Here is a 13,436-nt window from a genome sequence, read left to right as displayed (position 1 = left end):
ATATGCATAGACCCTTCCTAATCATGTGGTACAAATGTTGGGTTTTATTTCGAATAGGCAGGTTTAATCTTAAGAGAGCCATCTTCTAAACACACATTGTAGATGGGAGGCATATTTCACAGTATTTCGAGAATCTGTTGTGCTCCTCTATTCTGAACACATCTCCTTGTCACCAGTTTTACTGGCTTTAGCCAGCTTTCTCCTCCCTCACTCCTTAAGTATGGTCAAATCATGGCAACTGTAGTGTTTGATTAATTTCACTAATATTTGTCAAATAATTGTATTAACACATTTTATAGAATCAACCAACTCACTAGCTGGCCAAAAACTACCCAGGGAAAATATTAGGCTAATGCTGATGGAATTCATTAGAGAGATAGTCATTGGCTAGAGTTAGGTGGCTCCCCACCTAGTGTGCTGGCTTTGGGGATCCCATTCTAAGTGCCCATCTCTCCCCATTCATTAGAGAGGAGCTAGGCACCTAACTCAGGTTTTGTGGATCCTAGTGTTGTTCCTGTGATTTTGTAAGAACCTAGCTCCCTTTTGCGCAGCTGGGCCCTGTTTTTTTCTTTTCTTTATAATATTGTCAGATTCTCAATCCATTGCAGGTTCAAGAAAGCCAGTAATATCTCTAATCTTGTAGATGGCTGTGTATTGACTCTCTTTGGTGCTGTGCAGTTGAAACTCATATGCTTTATACTGTCAGCATTCCCCCGCCCCAGAAGAAAGGGAAACAGTGGAAAGGGGGAATGGACTTGCTTGTGCATCTGCACGTAGGAGGGCAACTTAGCTAGAAGGGCCCATGTCACAGGGTGTTTGGCCCCTTTCAAGGACAATGGGACCAGCTCCACCTAAACTGCATCTCTGCCTGAGCAGGCAGGGCAAATGGGGGCAGGGGTTAAGACAGCAACCACCCGGGCCTCAGAAGAAAAAGGCCTAAAAGAGCAGAGGCAGGAGCTGGGCCCGCAGAGCAGCGGAGCGGAGCCGGAGCAGTGGCTGGTTCCGCAGGAGGAGCAGGCGGCTGAACTGCAGCCCCCGAAGGGGGGACAGAGGCTCAGGCCTGGGGAGGGGAACAAGAGGAGCCCCGGGCTCCGGCAGAGGCTCCCCGCTGATCCCGCACCCGCGGGGGGGGACCTGGCGGGGAAATGCTGGGTTTGGGCTCCCCCTTCCTGCTGCGCCTCCTCCCGGGCAGCGGCTGCTTGGGTGGGGCAGCCCCAGCCCGGGCCAGCCTCCCTGCTGACGCCGGCCGCTCGGCTCTGCGCCCGGCACCCGCCGGCTCCTTTCGGTTTCGATTCCGGAGCCGATCCGGGGGCGGAGCGCGGCGGCTGCCGGGGGCCCGGGGAAGTCGCTGCAAGGAAACGAAAGTGGGGCGGAGCCGCTGAAGTGCGGAGCCGCTGTTGCTGTTCCGCCGCACTCCGAGCGCCGCGCCGAGCCGAGCCGCCCCCAGCCACGCGGTGAGTGGGGGACTCGGGGGCAGGACGGGCCGCTGCGTGGGTGGGCGGGCGGGCGGGCGAGGGGCCGGGCTGGGGTCCGGTGCAGGCTCGGGGAGAGGCTGGAGCTGTGGGGGAAGCGCAGAGGGAAGGCTGGGCTTTGGGGGCGAGCCATTAGTACAGACTGTAGAGGTTGACTGGGGGGTAAAGGGTTGGATGGAGGAGATGAGCTGGGGTGCCTTGGCTCTGGGTATTTTCTGCTTCCTCGAGACCCCTCGCTAGGCTGCAGTGTGTGAACTGGAGCAGGCTTGAGCTTGCCCCACACAGCCCGGGTTGGGCTAATAAAGAACTGGGCTTCTGGTCCTATGCCAAGGTGTTAAAACGAGCGAGTGTTTCTAGCTTTGGAAACTGAACTAGGAGCAGTGCTGGGGACTGCGGGTATTCTTGGAAAGCCACCAGTGACTTCTGTTCCCCTTACAGGTGCAAAGTAAACGTCTAAGTATAAGGGGTCAGCAGTCTCTAAGTCAGGGGTCTCAAACTTCGTTTTTCTTAGGGCCAGTACCAGTCCTCAGATCCTCCCAGCGGGCCAATAATGTCACTCATGCAGCCCAGAACCCCCCCCCCCCCCAAAAAAACAAAAAAACCTCTGCCCCCCTCCCCAAGGCTCTGGGAGGAAGTTTGGGTGGGGGAGGAGGTCTGCGGTAGGGGATTGAGGTGCAGGCTCGGGGAGGGAGGGATAGCTCAGTGGTTTGAGCACTGGCCTGCTAAACCCAGGGTTGTGAGTTCAATCCTTGAGGGATCTGGGGGAAAAATTGGGGATTGGTTCTGCTTCGAGCAGGGGGTTGGACTAGATGACCTCCTGAGGTCCCTTCCAATCATTCTATGATGCAAAATGGGTGAGAGGTTGGGCTCTAGGAGGGAATTTGGGTTGGGGACGGGGTCTGGGGTGCAGGCTCTGGGATGGAGTTTGGGTGCTGGATGCAGGCTCTGGGCAGGGGTGGGGTTGCAGGCTCTAGGAGGGGGGAGGCATGCAGGCTCTGGGAGGGAGTTTGGGGGCAGGGGGGTGTAGGTGGGGTGGGGGTGCAGGCTCTGGGGGGAGAATGGGGGGTGCCGTGCGTACCTGGGGCTCCAAGGCGGGGTGGGCCGGGGGGGCCTCCGTGAACTGCTGCCCCCAGGCACCACCCCTGTAGCTTCCCATTGGTCGCAGGGGCGCTCGGGATGGGGGCAGCGCGCGGAGGCACAGGACAGGGCTGGCAGACACCTGGAGCGAGCAGGCAGGGCCCCGGGCTGGGCCAAGAGAGAGACCTGGCCCCAAAACTGCCCCACGGGCCACATTGGGGAGGTTCTCGGGCCGCAGATGGCCTGTGAGCCGGGAGTTTGAGACCCCTGCTCTAAGTAGAAGGTAATGCAGCTATTCCTTTTGGAAGTGTGACACTTGTATGTGGGCTGGGGAGGTTATGCTTATGATCCATATCTCTGAAATACAGACCACTATGGACCCAATCACAACAATGGATTTGAAGTCCCACTGTTCCAAACTTTTTATATTACAAAACAAATGCTACAAGGGAGTGTGGGGAGGGAGAAAATCACCTAGATATATTCTTATACTGCTATATTAATGCCATGCTCCACTAAAGCATTTCTGGCATGTTAAAATTCAGAGAGAGAAAGATGTTAATTGCATTCCCAGTAGTAGTGAAGCAAACTGCTTCCTTACCTCTGTGTTAGAAAGGAAACAAATAAAATACTAATACAAGTTCTAATAAACAAATAAAATACTAATACAAGGCCAAAAATACTATAAGTAATCAAAAGAGTTGGGATTTTCCCTGCTGCTGTTCCTAGTACTCTCAGATTGTTGGTCTTCCAAAGTTTCAATTTTCCTTTCTAAAATCATATGGCTTTAAAGGGAGGGTTTAGTTTTAAGGATGGTGACTTCCTTTTCTATTTTTAGTACAGTTCTTTATCTCTTTCTCTGTTTGTACATTAGGGTCCAGATTCTAGAAGAGATTTAGTAGGGCTGTCAATTAATTGCAGTTAACTCTCACAATTAACTCAAAACACAATTAAAACTGTGATTAATTGCAATTAATTTTTAATAGCACTGTAAAACAAAATAATTTAAATTGGTATTCTAAATATGTTTGGATATACTGATTTTCATTAAAACAGAATACAAAGTGTACAGTGCTCACTTGATATTATCTTTTATAACAAATATTTGCACTGTAAAAAAACCAAAGAAATAGTATTTTTCAGTTCACCTCCTACAAGTACTGTAGTGCAATCTCTTCATTGTGAAAGTGCAATTTACAAATGTAGATTTTTGTTGTTGTTGTTACATAACTGCACTCAAAACCAAAACAATGTAAAACTTTAGAGCAGGGGTGGGCAAACTACGGCCTGTGGGCCGGAACCGGCCCGTCAGGGCTTTGGATCCGGCTCACGGGATTGCCATACCTATGGCGCCGCGGGCCCCGTGCTGCTCCCAGACGCGGCCAGCACCACGTCCCTGCGGCTGTCAATTAATTGCAGTTAACTCTCACAATTAACTCAAAACACAATTAAAACTGTGATTAATTGCAATTAATTTTTAATAGCACTGTAAAACAAAATAATTTAAATTGGTATTCTAAATATGTTTGGATATACTGATTTTCATTAAAACAGAATACAAAGTGTCAGAGGGCGCTGTGCGCTGCCCTTGCCTACAGGCACCGCCCTCTGCAGCTCCCATTGGCCAGGAACAGGGAACCGTGGCCAATGGGAGCTTCGGGGGTGGTACCCGCTGGCGAGGGCTGTGCATGGAGCCCTCTGACCCCCCTCCCCCAGGGGCCGCAGGGATGTGGTGCCGGCCGCTTCTGCCCTGGCCCCAGTGCGCACCCCTGCCACCCTGGAGCCGCTCCAGGTAAGCGGCGCTGGGCCGGAGCCTGCACCCCCAATCCCCTGCCCTGAGCCTCCTAATCCCCTGGCCTGAGCCCCCTCATGCACCCTGCACCCCTCCAGCTCCCCAACCCCTTGCCTTGAGCCCCTTCCTGCACACCGCACCCCCTTCCACATCCCTCACTCCCTCTTGCACCCCAAGCTCCTTCCCCAGCCCTACATTCATGGCCCTGCATGCAATTTCCCCACCCAGATGTGGCCCTTGGGCCAAAAAGTTTGCCCACCTCTGCTTTAGAGCCTACAAGTCCACTCAGTCCTGCTTCTTGTTCAATCAATTACTAAGACAAACAAGTTTCAGAGTAACAGCCGTGTTAGTCTGTATTCGCAAAAAGAAAAGGAGTACTTGTAGCACCTTAGAGACTAACCAATTTATTTGAGCATGAGCTTCCGTGAGCTACAGCTCACTTCATACATCTGATGAAGTGAGCTGTAGCTCACGAAAGCTCATGCTCAAATAAATTGGTTAGTCTCTAAGGTGCTACAAGTACTCTTTTTCTTTTTAAGACAAACAAGTTTTTGTTTACATTTACAGGAGATAATGCTGACCACTTCTTACTTTCAGGTGACATTGTAAATGAGAACAGGCATTCCCATGGCACTGTTGTGACGGCATTGCAAGGTATTTACGTGCCAGATATGCTAAACATTTGTATGTCCCTTCATGCTTGTACCGTCATTCCAGAGGACATGCTTCCATGCTGACAACGGGTTCTGCTCGACAACGATCCAAAGCAGCGCAGACCGACGCACATTCATGTTCGTCATCTGAGTCAAATGCTATCACCAGAAGGTTGATTTTCTTTGTTGATGGTTCAAGTTCTGTAGATTCCATATTGGAGTATTGCTCTTTTAAGACTTCTGACAGCATGTTCCACACCTCGTCCCTCTCAGATTTTGGAAGGCACTTCAGATTCTTAAACCTTGGGTCAAGTGCTATAGCCATCTTTAAAAAAAATCTTATATTGGTACCTTCTTTGTGTTTTGTCAAATGTGCAATGAAAGTGTTCTTAAGTCGAACAACATATGTTGGATTGTCATCCGAGAGCCATAACATGAAATATATGGCAGAAAGCAGGTAAAACCATGGAGCAGGAGACATACAATTCTCTTCCAAGGAGTTAAGTCAGAAATTTAATTAATGCATTTTTTTTAACAAGAGTTACCAGCATGGAAGCATGTCCTCTCGAATGGTGATCAAAGCATGACGGGGCATATGAATGTTTAGCATATCTGGCACATAAAAAATACTTTGCAACGCTGGCTACAAAAATGCTATGCGAACGTCTGTTCTCACTTTCAGATGACATTGCAAACAAGAAACAGGCAACTTTATCTCCAGTTTATATAAACAAATTTGCTTGTCTTAGCGATTAGCTAAACAAGAAGTAGGACAGAGAGAGCCTACAAGTCCAAAAGTTTTACATTGTTTTGTTTTTGAGAGCAGTTATGTAACAAAAAAAAAAAAATAAAAAGAAAAGGAGTACTTGTGGCACCTTAGAGACTAACCAATTTATTTGAGCATAAGCTTTCGTGAGCTACAGCTCACTTCATTGAATGCATACTGTGGAAACTGCAGAAGACATTATATACACAGAGACCATGAAACAATACCTCCTCCCACCCCACTCTCCTGCTGGTAATAGCTTATCTAAAGTGATCACTCTCCTTACAATGTGTATGATAATCAAGGTGGGCCATTTCCAGCACAAATCCAGGTTTTCTCACCCCCCAAAAACCACACACACAAACTCACTCACTCTCACAAATCTTGGGAGACAGGCCAGTCCTTGCCTACAGACAGCCCCCCAACCTGAAGCAAATACTCACCAACAACCACATACCACACAACAGAACCACTAACCCAGGAACCTATCCTTGCAACAAAGCCCGTTGCCAGCTGTGCCCACATATCTATTCAGGGGACACCATCACAGGGCCTAATAACATCAGCCACACTATCAGAGGCTCATTCACCTGCACATCCACCAATGTGATATATGCCATCATGTGCCAGCAATGCCCCTCTGCCATGTACATTGGTGAAACTGGACAGTCTCTACGTAAAAGAATAAATGGACACAAATCAGATGTCAAGAATTATAACATTCATAAACCAGTCGGAGAACACTTCAGTCTCTCTGGTCACACAATTACAGACATGAAGGTCGCTATCTTAAAACAAAAAAACTTCAAATCCAGACTCCAGCGAGAAACTGCTGAATTGGAATTCATTTGCAAATTGGATACTATTAATTTAGGCTTAAATAGAGACTGGGAGGGGCTAAGTCATTATGCAAGGTAGCCTATTTCCCCTTGTTTTTTCCTACCCCCCCCCCCCCAGACATTCTGGTTAAACTTGGATTTATGCTGGAAATGGCCCACCTTGATTATCATACACATTGTAAGGAGAGTGGTCAGTTTGGATGAGCTATTACCAGCAGGAGAGTGAGTTTGTGTGTGTATGGGGGTGGGGGGTGAGAAAACCTGGATTTGTGCTGGAAATGGCCCAACTTGATTATCATACGCATTGTAAGGAGAGTGATCACTTTAGATAAGCTATTACCAGCAGGAGAGTGGGGTGGGAGGAGGTATTGTTTCATGGTCTCTGTGTATATAATGTCTTCTGCAGTTTCCACAGTATGCATCCGATGAAGTGAGCTGTAGCTCACGAAAGCTTATGCTCAAATAAATTGGTTAGTCTCTAAGGTGCCACAAGTACTCCTTTTCTTTTTGCGAATACAGACTAACACGGCTGTTATTCTGAAAAAAAAAATATTCTACATTTGTAAGGTGCACTTTCACAATGAAGAGATTGCACTACAGTACTTGTATGAGGTGAACTGACAAATACAATATCTTTTCTTTTTACAGTGCAAATATTTAATAAAAAATAATATGAAGTGAGCACTGTACACTTTATTCTGGGTTGTAACTGAAATCAGTATACTCGAAAATGTAGAAAACATCCAAAAATATTAAAATAAATGGTATTCTATTATGTTTTAATGGTACAATTAAAACTGATTAATTGCAATTATTTTTTTAATCTTATGATACATTTTTAATAGTTTGATAGCCCTAATATTTAGTCACCTAATTTCCATTGAAATCACTAGGAATTAGGCATCTTAAAGACCTTTGAGGATCTGGGCCTAAGTGCTCAGTCCCATTCATTCTCCTGTATTAATTATTATTCTGAGGAGTCACTGTCTCAGGCTTCCTTCCTAGAAGAGTCACTATGGCCTGAAAACCATCAGCTTTTGCCAGGATTTGTTCAAACCCTTCTCTTATTGACTCGCCCTGCCCTGGCTTTAGAGTCTGCTTTAGTTCTGCTTTCTGAAATGGCGCTGGGACCCCTCCTGATTCTTTTAAACGCGCGTGTGTGGGGGGAATTCTGCTGCCTTGTTAATAAAGCTGGGCAATGATTAAATCTAGCCTTGGCCATCAAAAGTGAGAATTCTGTAGACTTTGTATCTGTTTTTTAGTTGCACTGTCAAAAGTCCTCGAAAGAAATACTAAAGCATAACTTCTATTGTGGAAGCTAGGCTTACCTCAATCTCCTTTTAACAAACAAATAATAAACACACACACTACACTTTTTATGCATTGTTTTGCTGGCTTTTCAGCTTCAAAGAGCCACTTGCTACTTTACTTTTGTTTAAAAAAAATAACTTCTCGATAATTCTACTGATTTGGGGATATATATGTGTTATCTCAGTTCAGATCTCTAAATCAGTTATTCCCATGCAAACTAATGTCTTCAAGAAACATTTGCAAGTCCACCACTCTTCTGTTTTACTGTAAAGGAACAATCTACTTTAACATATTGACATTTCAGTTTCATATTCTGTAGCTGCAGGAGTAGATTTAATTAATAACTACATTTATATTGCACTAATGCCTGAGTAGGGTTATTTTGTACTAGATACTCCAAAAATATATGACGATGTGGCCCTTCCCTGAGTACTGTTTTTAAATAATAACCTGCAAGCATTTAGGTTCTATTACCAAGATGAATGATTCTCTCATGCAACCAATATTTTCTGGCAAAGCACACCTAGTGGTTCTCTGCATTTGTAAACATTTCCTTACTTTGCTCCAATACCCTTGAACAATGTGGGCTGCCATCTTTGCTTGTGTTTTTATTCCCTAAGACAAACACTGAGAATGCAAGATTCTTTGTCAAAATTTCTTTCTCCTCACAGGTTGTGCCAAAATGGCAGAATATTATGTTAAGCCACAGTTGTACAAGGGAAAACTTCATGAATATTGTCAAAAGAATAAACTGCAACTTGAGTATAAGGATGTCAAAGTGGAAGGCCCGCCTCATGATCGTGTGTAAGTTCAGAGTGCATGCTGATAAATACTACGACTTGTTTTAATGTGAGAATATGTAAAGTGCTTACTGCTGTGTAAGCACTGCAGCAGTGCTTAAGTGGTCATGGCTTGTAACTAGTCCTTGCAACAGCCCTAGAAATCGGTGAGTAGGAATATAACTTTTTGTTCTCAAGTGTGTGTGTGTGTGTGTGGGAGGAGGTGGTGTCAGGGAGCAGGAAAGGGTATTTATTATTACTGTGGTAGTGCTTATAGGCTGTAATCAAGGCTCAGGGTACCCCTGAGCTAAGCAATGTACCTGCACGCCTCAAAAAGTCAGTCCCTGCTCCAAAGACCTTAAAATCTATGTAGGAGCTTATGTATTAGAGTCGTCATACAGTATTGTCTTTGCATTTCTGCTGCACGTGCAGATTTAAAAAGACTAACCAAGTCTAGAAGCTCTCTTTGTGAGCAGTTTGTGTAAAATGGTGTATTGTGGATGTAAAGTCTCAGAACATGCATACTAACATTAGGAGCTTATAAGGAGTTGGCTAACAAGCTCCTGTCACCCCTAGGCAAAATCTGTTTCCTTCTCTCATTTCCATCTTTGTGGTTTTCCCCCCCGTGTTGTCCCATGTGTGTGGAATAACTAGCAAAACTAAACATCCCATGTCTCTCTACTCTTCTCAGTGAGATCCCTCTTAAACATTGACTTCTGTAATGATCACCAGCACTAACCCACATCATATTCTTTTTTTTTAATCCTAACATTTCATCAGAGTACTAGAAAGTGAAATTGGAATAGCAAAAATAAAACTCTAAAATCATTTCTCTAAGGCCTTGTCTACACTACGCAGTTAGGTTGACGTAAGCTGCCTTATGTCGACCTAATAATATCTGTCTCTACACTACTTCCCTTCTGCCAACGTAACTCACCTGCTACGTTGACTCAATGACTCCACCTCCATGAGAGGCACAATGCTTCATTCGACATAGTTAGGTCGTAGTGGCAATATAGATACTGTGCTGCTTATGTCAACCTAACTGGGCTCCAGGAGGTGTCCCATGATGCTCCGCTGTGACCGCTCTGGCCACCGTTCTCAACTCTGCTGCCTAGCCGCCAGGTCTGCAGGAAATAGCCCCTCCTCTTTTAAAGGACTAGGAACTTTTGAATTTCCATTTCCTGTTTGTTTGGTGTGGAGTGCTTGCCTGCCCAGCTGATCATGATGGCGCCACACTCTAAAAACGTTCCTACCTGAAATACACGGGAAGTGATGGATCTTCTGGGTCTGTGGGGAGAAGAGGCAGTGCAGGCATAGCTCCAATCTAGCCGAAGAAACGCAGACGTATACAAGAAGATTGCTTGCTGCGTGGGGGAGAAGGGCTTCACCAGGGCCATGCAGCAGTGCCACGTGAAAATCAAGGAACTGTGGCCGGCGTACCAGAAGGCAAGGGAGGTGAATGGTCGCTCTGGTTCAGCATCACAGACATGCTGCTTTTACAAGGAGCTGCATGCTATTCTCAGTGGCAAACGCACAATGACGCACCCTCCCAAGATCAGTGTGGATACATCTGAGAAGTCAGAGTCCCAGGCCACTGTAGGCAACACTGAGGAGGAGTCTTGGATGAGGAGAATGGGAGACAGGCAAGAGGGCAATTCATTGTCCCAGAGAGCCAGGAGCTGTTTGTAACCCTGAGCAGTCCAGCCAGTCCCAGCACAGCAACATGGCAGAGTGTGATGCCAGGGCAGAAACCTCTGCTGAGAATGCAATTCCAATTAATATTTTGGGGTCACATGTTCCTATATGCTGTTTTTTTTTTTTTTTAATTTAAAAAAATCAGTTGAGGTATAGTGCCTATTTGCTTCCCGGTGGCCACACCAGCTTGGCAGAGGGTGCCCTGAGAAAAAGACTTTGTACACAGGGATGGCCCAGGAATCCTCCATAGAGGTCTCCAGGAAACTTTCATGGAGGTATTCTGTAATCCATTGTAGAAGGTTTCTATGGAGGGCTGCCTATCCCTTCCACCATAGTAGGATACTTTCCCACGCCACTCCAGTATGAATTCAACTGGCATCATTGCAGTACCCAGCATAGCAGCATAAGGACACTGTCTATACCTGGATGCTTGGAGCAGCTGTTACCCTCAGGAGCGTGATATCAGCTAGGGTCACCTATGGGAGACAGCGGTCATTTTCAGTTGCTCAAACCTCAAACAATATTGCCTGCGGGCATCCCCCAAGTGATTTTCCACCCCTTTCCCCATGCTTTACAAAACATGGCCATAGTTTGGGTGACAGGGATCTCTGTTGACCCCAAAAACTGCAAGCCTCTGGCGCCAGAGAGCAGCAGCGGCAATGGAGAGGGAAGGAAAATGTTGTGGTGGCCCCACGCCACTGCAAGCCCTCCCTCAGCATCGCTTCTGCAAAGATTTGCAGTTTGGGAGGGGGAATGCTGGTCCTTGACCTGTAGACAGCGTCGATGTTACAAAGAGGAGGTGGCATGGCCCCCTGGCCAGCTCCAGTACCGTCGCGGGTTGCCCACCCAATGCTGCTGACAGTCCGGTGCTCATGCCACTGGGTCATAACTCACCATGACTGGGATAGCAAACTGGTTCAATGAATACCTTGCAGAAATGAAAATGTTCTGCTTTACACTTGCGTGGATTCAGGGGAGTGATTTTTATATAGCATCTCTGTGCTAGACCCTAGGTCTGCACTGACAGTGGTTCCTTTGTGCTTTGCATTGTTTACACTGCAAAGTGTAGCCTTCAGCTGTTCCTCCACACCAGTGGAGAGGATCTCCCAGATAAGATGAAGTTGTGATGACATGTTTAATGAGATAGTGAATGCCTCTGGGATAGTGGATGCTGAGCAGAGGGTGTGATGATTGTTCTCTCTGAAAAAATGGACATGGACATGATGGACAGGAGAGAAGCCCAGGAGAATGAGCGTGGCACGCAGCAGGAGATGCTGGGCTTTCTGACGGAACAGACGTGTTGGGGCATCTGGTTGACCTTCAGGAGAAACACCTTGAGGCTTGACTCCCTCTGTAGCCCCTGCAGAATGGCATTCCAACATCTCTGTGCTCCCCCTCACACATGTTCCACTAGCAAGGGCGGACAGTGCAATATCCCTTCCACTCAATCCCGGGGGAGGGTGCAAAGAATAACAGCCGCACATAGGCAAGGCAGCTGTGCTTTTAAAGACAAGATGAATGTGTTTTTTCCCCCCTCAAAATTTTATTCTACTCTCTTTCCAAGGTTCATTTCTTCTGTCGGATCTTTCAGTGTTTATATCTGTGTGTAATAAAAGTCCATGTCTTGAAAATGAAATCATCTTTATTAATTCAAAGCCTGGGGGTGGGGGGTAGGGGAGAGAGAGTCAAACTGAGGCACTGGGATGGATGTACACAAGAGAGAATCAGAGCAAGGTTTAGACTATGGGTAGGCACAATACAGAAAAGCAGTGTCTGTTACTATGGATCATTACTAAAACAGGTTTTCAAAGCCTCCCGGAGATGCATTGCTCCACTCTGAGCTCTTCTTGTAGCTCTGGTATCTGGCTGCTTAAAATTAGCAGATAGCCTGTCCACCTCTGTGCCCCACCCCTGCGAAAACTAATCTCCCTTTGCTTCACATGTATTATGAAGCACACAGCAGGCAGCTATAGCCATGGGGACATTTTTTTTTCAGTGAGGTCTAACTTAGTGAGCAAACTGCGCCAGCAATCCTTCAAATGGCCAAAGGCACATTCAACCACCATTCTGCACTTGCTGAGTCTGTTGTTGAACCACACTTTGCTACTGTCCAGATGCTTTGTGTATGGCTTCATGGGCCTTGGGAGTAAGGGATAGGGTGTCTCCCAGGATCAGTATGGGCACTTCAACACCACCAACGGTGATTTTTATGGTCTGGAAAGAAAGTCCCTGCTTGCAGCTTTCTGAACAGACCTGTGTTCTTAAAGATGCATATGTCATATACCTTCCTAGACTACCAGGTGTTGATGTCAGTAAAATACCCCAGGTGCTGCACCAACGCTTGTAACACCATAGAAAAGTATCCCTTTCTCTTTATGTACTTTTTGGCAAGGTGGTCTGGTGCCAAAATGGGTATATGCACACCATCTATTGCCCCACTGCAGTTTGGGAACCCCATTGTGGCAAAGCCATCAAGTATGCCCTGCACGTTGCATGGAATCACTACCCTCCTTAACAGAAAGCGATTAATGGCCCTGCATACTTGCATCACAACAACACGCACGGTGGATTTATCAACTCCACATTGATTCCCCACTGACCCATAGCAGTTTGGCATTGCAAGCTTCCACACAGCGATTGTCAGTTGCTTCTCCGCTGTCAGAGCAGGTCTCATTTTAGTGTTGCTGTGCTGCAAGGCTGAGACGGGCGCCACACACAGTTCCTGGTGTGACAGGTTAGATCACAGAAACCCCCTTAGGAGCTGCCACCTGATGTGCCAAGACTACTTCGGCCCCTGCTTTCCTGTCCAGTCGGCTTAGGACTTCAGTGCCCTGCCTGGTTTGAGCCAGACCCGCTAGCCTGCTGCAAACCCAGACCCAGGTCTGGACCATGTCCCCTAACAGCTGTATGCTTAACTGAAAGCAGCTTACAGAAGTGTGCCTGTCTTTAACACTCAGATGACCAACTCCCAGTGGGGTCCAAACCCCAAATAAATCCGTTTTACCCTTATAAATCTTATACAGAATAAACTCATAAATTGTTCGCCCTC

General features: G+C 46.7%; 1 protein-coding gene across 1 annotated transcript in view; it reads left to right on the top strand.

Annotated features, from left to right (window-relative positions):
- Positions 1-762: 762 nt before the first annotated feature.
- Positions 763-13,436, top strand: part of EIF2AK2 (eukaryotic translation initiation factor 2 alpha kinase 2) — a 47,677-nt gene continuing 35,003 nt past the window's right edge. The window contains 2 exon segments of the mRNA XM_048843690.2: positions 763-1,454; positions 8,582-8,714. Of these exon segments, the coding sequence (XP_048699647.2) occupies positions 8,593-8,714 (122 nt within the window). The 5' untranslated portion in view covers positions 763-1,454; positions 8,582-8,592.

Source organism: Caretta caretta, chromosome 3, assembly GCF_965140235.1.
Source record: "Caretta caretta isolate rCarCar2 chromosome 3, rCarCar1.hap1, whole genome shotgun sequence".
In the NCBI taxonomy this organism is placed as follows: Eukaryota; Metazoa; Chordata; order Testudines; family Cheloniidae; genus Caretta; species Caretta caretta.
Note: the sequence above shows the minus strand (reverse complement) of the source record. Positions and strands in the feature narration are given on the sequence as shown.